The sequence below is a fragment of the Emydura macquarii genome, unplaced genomic scaffold (assembly GCF_026122565.2).
Source record: "Emydura macquarii macquarii isolate MOO-44397 ecotype Brisbane River unplaced genomic scaffold, CSIRO-AGI_Emac_v2 contig_2676, whole genome shotgun sequence".
NCBI classification, from domain to species: Eukaryota; Metazoa; Chordata; order Testudines; family Chelidae; genus Emydura; species Emydura macquarii.
The window spans coordinates 16570483-16587293 of record NW_027132813.1 but is presented as its reverse complement, the minus strand read 5'-3'; the positions used below and the strand labels follow the sequence as shown (position 1 = coordinate 16587293).

General features: G+C 37.6%; 1 protein-coding gene across 1 annotated transcript in view; it reads right to left on the bottom strand.

Annotated features, from left to right (window-relative positions):
• The window catches only part of USH2A (usherin), a 511874-nt gene that overhangs the window by 107146 nt on the left and 387917 nt on the right, over positions 1 to 16811 (bottom strand). Inside the window, exons 49-54 of the mRNA XM_067564962.1 lie at positions 14867 to 15088; positions 7434 to 7657; positions 3942 to 4152; positions 3343 to 3540; positions 2490 to 2644; positions 174 to 372 (exon numbers count right to left, since the gene is read on the bottom strand). Coding sequence (XP_067421063.1) covers positions 174 to 372; positions 2490 to 2644; positions 3343 to 3540; positions 3942 to 4152; positions 7434 to 7657; positions 14867 to 15088 — 1209 coding nt within the window. The remainder of the gene's footprint in view (positions 1 to 173; positions 373 to 2489; positions 2645 to 3342; positions 3541 to 3941; positions 4153 to 7433; positions 7658 to 14866; positions 15089 to 16811) is intronic.

Sequence of the window (16811 nt, the reverse complement as noted above, 5' to 3'; positions counted from 1 at the left end):
AAATAAGATTGACCAAAATAGCTTAAGGTTTCCAACAACAGCCTAAAGCATTTCTGGGCTATGCGCAAAACACAGAGCCTAAAAGTTTCTGACAAGAGATAGTATCACTAGGGAAGGAATGTCTTATATCTAAGATCAGGGCATTATTCTTTCAAAGAGCTTCCCACCCTTACCTGATACGGTATGCTGCATTCTGCCTGCAGTGTCTGTGTATATAAGCCCTTTCCCTCTTTGACTGATTTGATACTCTCTGATGATGCCATTTGGTTTTCTGGGTGCTATCCAGCTCAAATGCAATGCCGTTGAGCTCAGAGCTGTGACTGCTGGTGGCTGAACGCTCTCTGGGACTCCTTGGACAGTGACTGCAACTACCTGAAGACATATGAATTAAACAGCAATTTACTGTAATAGTACACTAGATACCACGATCAATGAGAATGTCACTTTTGTTTTAAAATGTTGTTGTTTGTCTGGCATATCATTACCAAGGGTCTGAAGAACTAGTTACTTCCCTTCCCTCTCCCCTCCCCCAGCTCCTTTTTGCTCAGTGAATTCTGACCTTGAATACATTACATAAATCTATGTCTACAATTTATCATAACAGGTTCACAACATTTCACTTGTAGTGTATAGCACTGGGTGAAACAGCAAAATCTGGATGGCAGACTGTCTTGATAGAGAACTCTTGATAACTCTCTTCCATATGGTTTGCCAGTGTCTTTGCATTTTAACAGCCTGATTTCATATATTTTAAGCACCAGTAAATATAGAGCTAGACTTCTTTGCATCCAGTATAATCTGACCTTTATCAGTTCATAGGCTTTTTAATCTTTTCTAATGAACCCAAAAGAAATCTGAAGCCTGGGATAATTTAGGATTCACTAAGATGTTTCTAAAATTGATTATATATATAGGCCAATTCTCACCTCCCTTATACCAGTTTTACACTGTTGAAACACCACTGACTTCAATAGCGATATTTCTGATTTACTCTGATTTGAGGGGAGAATCAGGTCCTGTGCTCTTAGAGAATAATGTATTTTCTCTAGTACCTCTATAAGTGAGTTATATTATGCTGTAAGCATATACATAACTTACATAATACACTGGCTTAATGTATGTGATGGTGTCACTCCCTAGTGGCTGGCCTCAATGGCCAAAAAAGTTGGCTACTAGTCACAGCTAACAGGACCTGAAAAACTCTGTGTACGCGTGAAAGCTTGTCTCTGTCACCAACAGAAGCCTGCCTAATAAAAGATAGTACCTCACCCACCTTGTTTCTCTAAGACTATTTCCTTGCACTTTGAGATTTGCAAAGCTGGCTAGGGATTTTGGATTCCCAATTTGCCTTGTTGGGTTTAAAACACTCAGTTATGATTTTGAAGGTCTCAGGTTCAATCCTCACTGATGACTGTGCTGTTTACATGTGTATGTACAGCTGTGATTTTTTATACTTACAAAACATAGCAATAGTCACAATTCCTCATTTTTGCCTCAGAGACCTTATCTTGTAGCTCAAACAAAACCAAACACAAGAGTGGCATAAACATCATTGGCAAGGAACATTTCATTAAACAAATGTGTTTTTTTAAGGTATGTGTAGGGTAAGAAAGAAGGCACTTTGTAGAAGAGAAGCTGGAAGTTGTCACATGGGAATGGGGCAGCCTGAGAGATGATGTGAAAGAGAACGGTAAAAGGAGCAGTAACAAAGAGAAAGAGAGTGCGCGAGACTTAAAAATAAGAGGTGATGAAGGCAAGATGTACAGGAGTTGAAGGTGAGGATGAGGAGCCTGAATCTGATGCAAGAGCAAGAAGCCAGTGAAGGGATCTGATGAGAAGTGATGAAGTTGGAGAAGTATGAAAGGAAGAGGATGTTAGCTTTAATAGATAGGCAGGAGATGGCAGAGATTAGCTACAGGAAGATCAGCGAAAAGGAGGCCTTAGTAATCCTGATGAGAAACAAAGAAAGATATTAATGAATTTAGTCTTACTGTTTGGAAAAGAAAGCATGGTTTCTTCTATGTTTGGCCGAGGATGGAGCTCCTTGTTTATCATAAATCTGTATATCTCACTTTCCACAGAATATTTCAGATTTGCAAAGAATGAGGTACGATTTAGTGCCTAGGTTTGCTTGTGCCCAAAATCTACAATTTGGAATTTAATATCATCACATGTCAAGGGGCTGAATCCAAACAAGTCACTTGGTTACTGATGTTTCCCTCCCATTCAACCCATAATCTTAATTAAATTCTTCAAAAACAAATGCCTTTCCAATGGCATTTTTATGATATCTCCACAGTTATTAAATTTCTAATACGTAGGGTTACCAGACAGCAAGTGTAGAAAATTGGGACAGGGGCTGGGGTGTGAGGGGGAGAGATAATAGATGCTTAAATAAGACAAAGCACCAAATATCGGGACTGTCCCTATAAAATCAGGACATCTGGTCACCCTACTAGTTCCACTCCTATGAATACCAATTCACCCACCTTGCTGCTGTCTGTGCAACCAACAACAGTACAGGCTCTCAGTTGATATGAATATTCTTGATATGGCTTGATACCACCTGTGTCTGTGAAGCTCAGTTCTCTTCCTCTAAAACGCTCAATCCCATTTCGGAGAACGATATAGTGAATGATGAGACCTTAGCACAAAGAGAAAGTTTTCTGTTTTTGTAGCTAAACAACACTGGATCATCACAGCATGGCATGCTAACCTTTCACACAGAAAATATACTGCGAAACCTATAGGACACCAACCTTATCACGCAATCACCTATTTTAAGAGATTGTTCCAAAGAACCCCAAATCTATTATTATTCTACTCCATCTTTTTAAACACCCACCCCTATTGAGGAATGTGATTGCTTAAAATCTCTTGAGCAATCACTTTATTACTAGATCTGGATAAAATGCTCGGAATGTTTGAAATAACATAAATTTTTCATTAAAAATTATTAATTCTGAAAAAATTTTTTTACAAAAAACTCACAATTTTTCAATCAGTTCTGTTTATTAATTATAATTACAGATGTACTCCCAAAGAGTGCTGTGTGCTTTACAAATATATAATAAACCAGGTCTTTTCCTGAAGAGCTTACAATCTAACTTTATTTGCGATGAGTGTGGATAAGAGACAAAATGGGGTGAAGGTCTGAGGAAGAACGAGTGTGAAAATAATATCAGCACATGTTTACTTAGTATAGGCATGTGTATGTACATTTTGATAACAGTTAACTTGATAACACACTTAGACAGGTTTCAGTGTATAAAAAAGTTGGTCTAATGCATTTAACTAATGTCATGTTGAATAGCAGAGCATAATTTGCATTTTTAAGAATACCATTTGGTTGAAGAGGTTCTTTCCAGTTTAGAAGTATTGTGTCTTCCCGATTGTCTGCGTTGGTCCATTTTGGAGCACTTACGCCCTGAGGCACATCTTGCTTAGTGCTAGCCCTGCCAATTTTGCTGAAACCTCTTCCATAACGGTTCCATGCAGCTACCTTGTACTCATACGTAACATAGGGCTCTAGATTCAGGTCTAAACAAAGAAAATTAGACACTGATCATCTCAAATTTTTATTAAAACACACAAGAAGAAATGTTATGTAGCTATATCGATATATGCTTAAAGACACTTCAGTACTTTCCTCAGTCAGGGCCTAAATGAGGACCTGTCCTGCTCCCATTGAAGGCAATGGCAACATTATTATGTCAGTGAGAGCAGAACTGAGCCGTAGGTGTTCAGTCACCTTATAATTAACCATCAGTTTTACAGGCTTAAATTACTACCCAAGTCCTGGCAGACGGATTACTTTTATAAAGCAAGCTTCCTCACAATAAAAGCTTCATGTTAACTTACAACAGTCGATGGTGCCCAGGGCAGAACTCTTCATTCCAGAGTGATTTAAAACCCCAGACTAATATCCCATTTCCTGTTACCTGTAAATGAATATCTGTTTGGGCCTCCACTGTAAACAGTCTCTTCTGCAGTTGGACATATACCGTCATTTGCCTCCTTTTCTGTAGCATTCTGAGAGCCTTTTATCCACGCGCAGATGTGGACGCTTGGGTTAAAGTCACACCTTCCACAATATGCTGTTGCTTCCATGGACACAGGACAGAGGGTGTTAGCTTTGCATTCTTCTTTTACCTAAGGAACGGACATTGTTTTAAATTAAGAGATGTAAAGAAGCTTAGTCCTACTTTCGTTACTTCTCAAAGAGATTCGAGAATGAAAATGTCACGTCAATGCCCTCTTTGAACAAAATCTTGATTTAGTTACAATAAAAAGAGCTGACTCGCCCTTCATCCATAGTGAGTGCCATGACATTTACAGTGTGTGTGAGAACCTTTCATCATAGGGCCTCTCTGTCCTGCATGGACATTAAAGTTCCTATGGCACTTTCCAAAAGCATTGGGGGTTGTCTTGGTGTCCTTGCAGTAAAACATCACCAAATCTTCTCCCTCACCAGAAGCCTAAACAACTGGGCTTGGCACAAGAGAAGTGGAGTCTACAAAGCCACGGAAGGGATGGGCTCTTCCTCCTCAGGTTGAATGTCCCATCTTTCCAAGGATCATTGTCCAGTGGATATGTGTCAGCAGAGTCCCATTTCCCAAGCTATGTGTAAGGACACATAGGTAACCTCCACAAAAGCTTTGCAGAATGCAAGGAGTGAGGATCCCACTTATGGGCAATACAAACTGTACCCCCAAAGCAGCCTTTCACAGCTATGGAGGCATGACAGGATTTAGTCCATAGAGAACTATCAATAGAACTGTAAATAGACATTTAATACCTACCTTTATTTCTTGAATTTTAATGGAAATTATTTCCACCAAGCCATAAGCAAGAGAGCAATAATTCTAATAATATATACAGACAGCTGCAGGAAGGAATAAACTGTAATATTTGCTGTAAATATTTTTGCACACTAAGCTATGAACATTAGAAAGGAAAACAAATACATAATTAATAGCTGATGCTTCCTTAATTCACCCTATAAAATAATTTTGCAGCATGTTTATAAAATATTAGATAAAGTTTAATCTCAAAACTTAGCAGTTCTTAACAAAATTATTTTGATACATATTATAGGCCAGTTCTTAGATGGTGTAAATCATATCTCCAGAACATAGCCCTTAATTTCAACTCTTTTTTAATATTAGTATTACTGTCTTTGCTATACAGAGATTGCCATGCATTATGGTGAAGGCAAAATACATATATTAAAAAATATACAGTTTCCTGTGGTTTTATTTTAATGATTCCTATAAATTAATTCTACCAATTTACAAATGACAAAACCTACACAATTTCACCAGAATATCTGCTAAGGGGCACATTTTGCAGGTGATGTATCATATGCTTTAACCAGCACATCCAGTCATGAAAAATTTAATAATTTCTAAATTGTTTCTGTTTTGTAGGGTTCAAAATTGACCTATTTTTGCTTTTTGTAATTTTTTAAAAAATCAGAAATGTTGTTAAAAACATTTTGTCAATGTTTTGGATGTCTTCAATGAAAATGTTTATAACAATTTCTATATATTTAATTGCCAAATTTTGTGAAATATAAAAAAACCTGTAATTTTCCAAAAATGGCCTTTTTTCACAAATCAAATTTTTGTTTAAAAACTTGCAATCAGCTCTCACAGCGCATGAAGAAAATATTGCAATTGTATCTTCAGCTAAACTGCATATTTAAAAAAAAAACCAGTGAGCTTTAGATTAGACCATATGGCCTCAATCCTGCAAGATACTGAGCACCCGGGTGAGAGGCTGTGTCCTTAACTCCTGTTGGAGTTGCAAGACAGAGCTTTATGACTCTATAAGGAACAATGCTCATGGTTTTGTTTCTTATTAGGGATCATCCCTGCACAAAATACTTTGTAGAACTGGATCTTAGATTTTTTCTCCTAATATCTGTTCCAATATTTTACTAGGGATTGAAGTAATACTTATGGCTCATCGATTGTCAGGATCACTCTTTGTCCCTTTGCTTTTGTCCAGTTTCCTGGCACTCCCCCGGTTTTTCATGATTTTTTTTTTCATTATTCAGTTATTACAAATTCAGTTAGGTCAATAGCTAATTTTCTTATTTCTGTCACCCCTATCTCAGAATCAGATCCCCTGGGTGAGGATTCTAAGAGGCATGACATCTGGTCCAGCTGATTCATATATTTTTATATTTTCTAAGGAGTCCTCTGTCTGTTATTTTTAGAAATTGTTCAAACTATTTTTCTACAAATGTCGTTGTTAAAAACCGATTTTAAATGGATTTCAGTATCTCGGCCATTTTTTAAGTCATCATTTAATTTCATTCCCCCATTTATTTAATATTCTATTACATGGAGGCATTTCATATTTCTATTCATGTCACTGGGGAGGGAGTGTGAGTTAGTGGTTACAGCTAGGGACTGAGAGTCAGGATTCCTGGGTTCTAGTCTCAGCTTTGCCACTGACTTGCATAGTGTGACCTTGCACAAGTCATACGTGGCCAAATTTTCAAAGATGGCCAGTGATTCTTGGGACCTGATTTTCAGCAATGTTGAGCATATACGTTGCAAGTGTTCAGCCAGCACCTTTGAAAATTAAGCTCAAAGTGTTTGATGCCCACATCCAAAATCACTGGCCATTCTTGAACACATCATAATTAATTTATCTGAGCTACAGTTTATGTTTCTGTAAAAGAGAATTAAAATTATTTGCCTAAAAAGGGTGTTGCATGGCTTAATTAATTAATTAATTAATATTGACATAATGCTTTGAGAATTCTTGACATGAAAAGTGTAAAATAAATTATATCATCATCACCACATCATCACACTGGAACAATCCCTGATTCTACTGAAGTCAATGCCAAAGTTCCTACTGAGTTTAATAGGATCAGGATTTAGTCTATGAAAAACATCAGCATTCTGTTAAGTATAATGTCAGCTGATATGGTACAGAATCATATTCAACATCTGCATTGTATTAGCTATAGCAAAAAAAAAATTGCTACACAAAAATTCTTACACAGAAACAATGTACAAGAACCCTGTCAAAATTGGGATGCATAGAGGTATTTCCATAACAAATCTTCAGTTTCTATTCCCACTCAAGTAGCACCATCAAGAACCAACATTGGTCACAAAGCTGAAACTTGCTATTCATGCCAGCCCTGTTGGCATGCCAACTTTTAGCCCCTATACTAATCTGAAGTGCCGGGCAACACTTCAGAAGAAGCAGCTAATCATTATTAATTCCTTTAGAATTCATTGCAATAACATCAATCATGGTGAACTCATTCGGTATTAATATGGATGTAATGTGAAAATGAATAATGCACACAGGAGTTTTTATATTCCTATTTTAGAAAAATAGTTATGAACAATGTATTTCTCTGTCCATTGTCGAATAGAACCACCGAGAGGTTTTCTATCAATTACCTTCATCATCATTCCAGCTGAAATCTTGTCAGAGCAAACATATTTCAAAGGATTATATCCAACTCCATTACAGCATTCTTCATTCTTTGGAATAAGTTCAGTCTCACAGCATTTTCCTGGCACTTGGTCATACTTTTTAACATGTGCTTTAGACTCACCACTGGAAGCTGAACAGCATATGATATCTGACACATTCACATATTCCTGCCCACAACAGAACATCCCTGCAACAATAAAACATTATATATGAATATAAAAAGTGGGGGGGAAGGGGAGAGAAAGAAACGGAAAAAAACTGAGAATAGTATAAAGTTGAGCATAAAAATGTCAGACTGAGGCAGCTGTTGGAATGGTGAAGAGACAGAAAAAATTGAGATTCAGGTCTGAATGTGAGGTGACTGAACTGGGAGTCCTTATTCCCAGATGTACTTGAAAACAATTAACAAATGGAGGAAACAGACAGGGGCCCCCTAGAATCTCCTTGCCTCTCCTGAACTGGCGTGTGAACTCTGCGATGAAATTCTGTATATATGTACGTTACTTGTTAAGTCAAAGACAGACTATCAATGAACAACTAATCTAGAATGAGGAAATTTAGTAACCCCTTAATGGCATTCTTTTGCTTTTGGGCAAAGGTGTACTAAATATGGGCTCATTCACTTTCAAGTGGCCTTTGATCAGGATAGCCAGTTAACTAATGGTTAGATATCAACAAAAATAGCCTTCCAAAGAACTTTTGGAAGCCCATTTTATGTCCCATTATATGGGCATGTACTATGTATACAATACTAAATGAAAGGCTTTCAAGATACCAACAACTATGATTCAATTCTCTCTTTTTAAAAAGTTTTAATATCTTTTCTTATTTTTTATTTCAACATTAGACTTAATCTGTCAAATTTTATTTTATTTCCCTATTTTTTAAAAAATTTTCTTTTAAAATTAAATTATTTGAGTGATGAAAGCATAAAAAGTAACAAAAATCAGGGCAAATGTTCATGTTTTCCATGCACAATTACTCATTTGTAAAATTTTTTTTTTATATTGTCCCTTCTTCCCAAAAGCGAATGTGTAAATTTTAACTCAGGGCCAGTTTTTATAAAAATACTTTAAAATTAGGGGCGTACACTAGGAAATATCATTACTGACTCAACCATGATGGCATGAATGTGTCATAAGAAAAAACAGGACCACAATGTACAAAGACAGCTATCGTCAAAATAATTCATATTTGGCTTAGTCTCTGCATTCTCCTAATCAGACATTAAAATGCAGCCTTGAGTTCCTTTACTGCCATTTATTACAGCAGTTCTCTTATAACAAGCCATAGACAATGCACACTGCGCTTTAAAGGACTGATCCTGTAAGCACCCCGGAGAGTAATCCCATTCAAATCAATAGCTGTACTTAAGGTAGTAAAGTCACTTGTGTACATGACCTATTTTGGGATTGGGACCATAGATAGCAATCAAAATGTGAAAACCAGCCTTCTGGAATTGAAATACTTTTCCTCTCTAAATTGTGCCATATTTTAAGTAGAAAATAAATGCAGACGTTGACCCAATTCAATACTAATCACCAGCCGTCTGATAGCTCTGAGGGGCTCTTGACAGGCAAACTAAAATTTTGATAATGAACTGTTTTCATATTGGAAAAAAACCAACAAGTCTGCATTCTTTTGCTAAGAAGCTCATCTTTGTTAAACTGAATTAATTTTTTTCAGCCAAGATTTCACTCACATAACAAGAAGTGACTCCCTTTCTAGTTTCTTTGGTAAACCATTACTTCTTTAATTATTATCAACCTTGTTCCAGTGTGATAAATTGCTAATTACTTAATACCCTAATCAGCGTTCATTCTTTGCACAGATAAACTGTGACAGCGCCATTAATTTAAATAGTAATTTCACTTAATGGCCAGAACGGCACACCAGATTTTTATGCAGCATTTTCTGAAGACTGCATCCATCACTGCAATATTCTGACATAAAGATGTCTGACGTGCACTAACTCACTTAGGGAGAGCAGATGTTGCAGAGCAGAGTTTGGTAGTAATTCCCATAGTGCATCACTTCAGCATGAATGAGCTGCAAATGCAGAGATAGACAATCTTCTGAAACTGCATTGCATAGCCTTTGACCCCTGCCTAATTTATCACATGTAGCACTTGACTCTTGAACCTTGACACTGCAAATGTACAATTTTAAATATGCCCCAAGAAAAACAAAATAGGTCCATGTAATATTGATGGATTGATTTACTTTCCAACACCTCTTCATACAATTGCTTAAAGATGGAGAATTTCTCTTACACCATTTGCTGATTTATCAAAATACTGAATACTAAATATTTATCTGCAAATCAGCTGGAATGTGTTTGTCATGTTTTATATATGTACTTTTTGAGGCAGAAAATGCAGTACACCATGGAGAAAATATATAGGCTGGAAAAGCATTTCTTGCTCATAGTGATTTCTGTCAACAACTATTTCATGTTCATCCCCACAACTGAAAGAGTTACAAACATAGGTGAGTAATGAATGACTAATTTAATAAATCTGCAAAACCAATGGTTTCAAGAAGAAGAATGGAAATTAAAAGGCTTTAAGCTTCAGAGCCAGAACAGAGGATCAACAAAATACAGAGCCAGTTTACACTGCAAGCTATTCCAGAAATCCTTGGTTTGAATGTGGGTATTGGAGATACTGAAGGCTGGGAATCACGGCTGTACAAAACAGCGTAATTTGAGATCCTGGCCTGGGATTATAGGGTTTATTTATTAGCATAAGTAGGGGAAATTATGAGGTGATTTCTGGTCACTCTATGCTTAAGAGCCAGCACAAGAAAACTTTGGATGCTTGTATGCAGCTGTGAGGCTAGGGGAGGATATATTGTATGCAGTGGCATCATTGCCAGTCTTTGCCAGTAGATGTCTCTATGGTCAACCCTGCTAGTAAAGAGCCAAAATGGGAAAGTGAAAAATAAAATAAAACAAAACAAGAAATTGAGGGGGAAAATGACTTCACAGCACTCTGAGATGGAAAGGGCCACTTGTCATGGCAGATACAGTTTCCAAAAAAGGTTGTACAGAAGCAAATAGTAAATTTACAATATACAATATACCTTAAACAAATGTACATTGCAAATGTGGGTCCAGATTCTGCGACTATAGGTTGATTTCAACAGAACTATTCATGTGTGTAAAGTTAAATATGTGCACAAGTGATTGCAACATTGGGGCCTTTGTTGACAGTGATTTGCTTTCATCATACTTATCAGAAAACAAACTCTCAAATAAAAAAAACCCCTCATTTGCAGTTACATATTTAAATAGCATTCATTGGGTAGGTACAAAGCAGAGCACTGAAAGTATTTCAGTTCTAGAGTAAGGCTAACTAGAGAATAGAACCATCATACAAGAAGCAATTCCTATTTGCTTAAGATAAGCACATTATATTTTTCTATGTGAATATTTTTTCATTACAGTCATATTCCTGATGGGGGAGGGGGTAAGTGGATTTTGAGGCTGGCTGGTACATTTTCTTTATGATTTTGCAAGACTGAATTCCCACAAGAAATTAAGCATGAAGTGTACTGAATACAATTTATGAAAACATAGCCTATGTCATGTTTAATTCAACAAAATAAGAATTTTTTAAAAACTAAGTGATCATTGAACAAATTTATCTTTCAAACATATGTGTGTGTCCAGTCTTATGCTGGATAATAGCAAAATATGTCCTCACAGCAAAGCTATGAGTGATGAAAAAGCTACTGATTTTATTCTTTAATAGCTAGAAATGTCATCTTGACCCATTTTTAAGAAAAATCGCATAAATGATAGAGCAATATAGGCAAACACCTATATAAAATAAAAAAAGTTTAAAGGCTTTTAAAAATATATATTAAGAAAAAAACTGTTAATACATATACAGTGAAATGAAGAACATGACTTTTATCCCAAGGTACCTGTATTACACTTCTAGACAACTCATCTGCCCAGAGAGAGCAGTAAAAACATAAACGCTACCCCAGCAGTTCTGTTCCAACAGCATCTGTTAATTCACTCCATTTATAAAATACATATTGACAAAGACAACTGAACTGGGACCAGGGAGATTTGATTTGGTGTGAGAAAGTCAATTCAATGTGATTTTGTTAAAGGGCTCCTGCAGGCAAATAAAGAGTTTAAGTAATAAAGTACATAAAGAGATGTTTTACGAGTCATCCCCGTCTTGTGGCAGCTGTACAATGAGTTGCCATGTAAGAGGGTCTGGTTTGGGAGTGATATTGTGTGACTTCTGTGTTGATGTTGTGCAGCTGACAAATAAGGATTGCGGTGATGGGGAGCAAAAAGGATGCTAGCTGTGTGATTCACAGAGTATGCTGCAGATTCACCACTGGAATGGAACAAAGGCATGGGAACCAGGGGAAAGAGCTGTGATGCTGTCTGGTTTAGCTCTTTTCAAACAGTTATCACAGTGGTATGGGAAACCCTATAAGCTTGGGGAAGAATACATCTAATGTTATCGTGGGGTTTGAAGTGACAAAGAACTCAGATGAAGAAAGGACGACCTGTTTTTGGTGGGGAAGGGCACAGGGGTGCCCTATCCAAGGAGATTTGGAGACTTAAACTCAATGATACCTGACATTATGAGCCTGATTTTCAAATCTGGGTACCTAAAATAGGATGCTCATTTCAAAGCCAAATGCTTTCACTGACATGGAGGTGGCCAAATACCTATTTTTGGCACTTCAGTGCCAATCTGAGCACACAAAAGTGAACTGAGTGCTACAATTTAAGATTTCCATGTTTAAAAATTGGGCTTCCTTTTTAGATGACAATTAATAAAGAATATTTGTCTTCAGACTGAAACAACCTGAGATTAATGGGCTTTTAAATTTTCTCTGAATACTGTGTTAAGAAGGATATTTGTATATGAATACTTACATATGGTTGTTAATAATAACTAGCTCTTCTATCTGAAGATCTCAGTGTGAAAACAAGAAAATATTCTACAAATACATTAGAAGCAAAAGGAAGACCAAGAACAGGGTAGGCCCATTACTCAATGACAGGGGAAAAACAATAACAGAAAATGTGGAAATGGCAGAAGTACTAAATGACTTTTTTGTTTCAGTTTTAACTAATGATGAAATACATCCTACAATATTCAAGGACATATCTGAGCCATTATCAATTATCTTCAAAAAGTCATAGAAAATGGGAGAGATTCCAGAGGACTGGAAAAGGGCAAATATAAAGGCCAATCAATAAAAAGGAAAATAAGGACAACTTGGGGATTACAGAGCAATCAGCTCTGTGGATAGAGGCGAAGTGGTAGACATGGTATATCCTGACTTTAGTAAGGCTTTTGATACTGTCTCACATGACCAATGGATCACAATCAAGTTGGAAGGACATACTGAGTGGGGTCCTACAGGGATCAGTTCAGGGTCCGGTTCTGTTCAATATCTTCATCAATGATTTAGATAATGGCATAGAGAGTACACTTATAAAGTTTGCAGATGATACCAAGCTGGGAAGGGTTGCAAGTGCTTTGGAGGAAAGGATTAAAATTCAAAATGATCTGTACAAACTGGAGAAATGATCTGAAGTAAATAGGATGTAACTCAGTAAGGACAAATGGAAAGTGTTCCACTTAGGAAGGAACAATCAGTTGCATACACACAAAATGGGAAATGACTGCCTCAGAAGGACTACTGAAGAAAGGGATCTGGGTGTCATAATGGATCATAAGCTAAATATGAATCAACAGTGTCACAGTGTTGCAAAAAAAGGAAACATCAGTCTGGGGTGTATTAGCAGGTGTGCCGTAAGCAAGACACAAGAAGTAATTCATCTGCTCTACTCCATGCTGATTAGGCCTCAGCTGGAGTACTGTGTCAAGTTCTGGGCACCACATTTCAGGAAAGATGTGGAAAAATTGGAGAAAGTCCAGAGAAGAGCAACAAAAATGATTAAAAATCTAGAAAACATGACCTGTGAGGGAAGATTGAAAAAAACTGGGTTTATTTAGTGTGGAGAAGAGAAGACTGAGAGGGGACATGATAACAGTTTTCAAGTTATGATAAGAGGTTGTTACAAAGACAAGGGAGAAAAATTGTTCTCTTTAATCTCTGAGGATAGGATAAGAAGCAATGGGTTTAAATTGCAGGTGGTTTTGATTGGACATTAGGAAAAACTTCCTAACTCTCAGAATAGTTAAGCACTGGAATACATTGCCTAGTGAGGTTGTGGAATCTCCATCATTGGAGATTTTAAAGAGTAGGTTAGACAAACACCTGTGAGGGATGGTCTAGATAATGCTTGGTCCTGCCATAAGTTCAGGAAACTGGACTAGATGACCTCGCAAGGTCCCTTCCAGTCCTATGATTCCATGTGCTTTACAAAGGAGGTAAAAATCACTAATCCAATTCTACAGATGGCAAAACACAACAGTGAAGTGATCTTCTTGAGGTCACACAAGAGGTTGTTGACAGAGCTAGGAGGAGAACCCAGGAATTTGGAGTCTTAATCAACAACTGATTCACTAGGCCATATCTTTCCTGACATCTCCTTTGAGTTCAGCCCCATGAAGAGCTCAGCTGGATCCAAAGAACCAGCTCTTGGTTTTTTCTTCTGTTTTCCTTTAAGATTTTAATTTTAGGTTACTGCAATTTTACGTGCAACTTTTAAACTATCTGTCCTGCTGAAGCATGGGCTGAATCCATCTATCAAATGAAATGCCTGTGAAAGATGGACTGGGTATAGCAGGTGAACAGGTGACTTGATCCCGTGACTAGATCTGATTATTTTAAAAATTAGGCTATTTTGCCCAGCCCCTGTGTGGGTGCACAAATGAGGGAGAGGGTCCAAATAGACTCATCCCCTCTACTTCCTACTTGTTTACACCCAAAGATCCAGGAACAATGGAAATCCTTGTGTTGAGAAGCATGAGGACTTATCAAGGCTAGCACCATTCTCAGGACAAGTATCTGCAAGAGGGTGGGGAGAGGACTGGGGTGGGGCCAGACACAGGGAGGGGCCAGATATTGCACTCCTCTTGGTTTCCTGGAGCTCCAGGGAGGTGTTGTGCCTGCCTGAAGCACAGCACCTCCTGGAGCTCCTGCTGGGGTTGTGCCCTGGCTTTAAGCCACAATGTTGTCCTATATTTTAATATTAGACTTCACATCTTTTTCTGAAAAGGCCAAGGAGAGATGGCTCACTTCCCTCTATGTTCCTCCAGCTAGCAGGGTGGGGTGAGGAGGGAGTTAAGTCTTCATTTTAATGAAAGGGGCACATCCACCATAAATCTATGTGCTTCATTGCAGAGTGGTCAATGTTGGACTAGCCCAACAGGGGTGGAGAGCTATCAGCGCCCAACCTTGCTTATTCTATACAGAATGTTTTAGTGTTAATGTAAGAGCTTACCTTGGAGAGGTCTGTGTACAGTTCCCTTTTCTCCATCACCACAACAGATTAGGTCTTTGTTTACTAAGTGCCCACCACAGCACTGCTGACTGAAGCCATCGTGGAGTGATCCACCACAGCAGATCTGATTCCCTGATGTAGAATAAGGAGTTTCCTGGCAGCAAGAGTCACCAACTCCAATCGAAACCCTGTTTTGTTCTTCATTAGGGCAGCACACTTCTCCTGTTAATTTAATTTAAATATACAATTGGTGATTTTGTTCACATGTGGCTATTGGAATCTATGAGAGAATTTCCATTGACTGCAGTGGATACTGGATTGGGGTCATTCAAATCATTGCACATGAAAAACTGACTCTTTTGTACAGAGTCACTTACTACACTTTAGAGTGCTGTAACTTTATAAATACTTGTAACAACAAAAGCAACAACAAATACACAGGCACCAATGCAGAGGCTAAGTTAGAGCTCTTTGAAAATGTGGCTCATAAGACATTTATTGCAATGCAAGCAAGACAGTGTCTGCATAGAGAAGCAACATGCTTTTAAAAAATCTCTTATATTTGTAAACATTTTAAGCTATATTAGTATTGGTTTTACTTGTAGCACAGGCACCAGAGTAACAAAGAATTCACTCTTGTTATTTTTTCCCTGGTTATAAAGAAAACGTTAAACTTGTTGAAGGTGCCAACATTCCTGAAGGGTGAAATCCTCTATTTATTCACACCATAACATCATTAACATTGGCAGCAGCAGTGCAAATTTCCCCATCCAATCTCATCCCACACCATCAATTATGCCTCCAAACTGTACCTTGAGGAACCCTTCTACTATTGAGAGGTTTGATCAGTCTCCATGCTGATTCAGGCCCTGATCCAGCAAAGATCTTAAACACGTATCTAACATCAAGCTTCTGAGTAGTCCCTTTGAATTCAGTGGGAATACTTGGTTACTTAAGTTAAGCATGCATTGTAGACTTAAACCATCAGTGCTGAGGCTGTCAACAAGACTGCCAATTACTGCCATTTATGAAGGTGGGTTTTGATGGGGTTAATTGTGCACCAGAAACAGGGAGGAGATTGCTAATTCATTCAATACCAGGAGACAAAATAGCGGTCAGATGGCAATAATTTTCCTTCATTACCATTCTGGGCTAGATTTGAAATAGTGACCTAAAAGTTAGGTTTCTATAGCATCTACCTAAGCTGGAGTATTGAATGCTGCTACAGTAGGACTTGAAAAGAAGCAGGGGAAATGGAATAATGGTGATGGTGGTCTGCTTTCTCATGACAGACAGCAATACTGACAAAATATTTGGAACTCTCATTACTTCTTAAGCAATTTTCTCTTGTCCTTTTAGCTTCATTTTCCTCTGACAGACACAGCTCAAATCCACTTCTCCTGAAAGGATGTGTTCCGGTAATGATTTTAAAACCCTTGCAGCTATTGCAAGAGACAAAATACACACTGATGACATTCAAGGCAGAGCATTATTTTCCTTCACCTAAAATTTATTGATAGACAAAGTGACACGTACTAGTGTTATTTGTTTCACTCTGCATCCTCCCATTTTAGCTGTGGGACGTATTTTGGTCCTTCAGCCTGCTCTAGAGTCTCAGAACTGAGACTCCTACCTTCCTAATTTGTAATCTTCATGCCGTTAGCACAATATGCTGCAGTACATCTAGCACCATCAAGCTGGCCAAACAACATCTGGGAAATATGTATGCTTAGAGAGTACCCTGTATAAATATCTTTATCAAATAAAGTCAATAATAAACAAAAAGACAAGAACAAATCTTTCCAGTTTTACAGATATAATCTGTTTAGATATTTAGCCATATATTCCGTCATTCCTCAGAAACTAATTTAGTGACTACACAGCAAAAGGCCTTAAAACAGTGAATGTAGGTTACATCAGTTGGAAATAAAACTGTTTTTTGTAA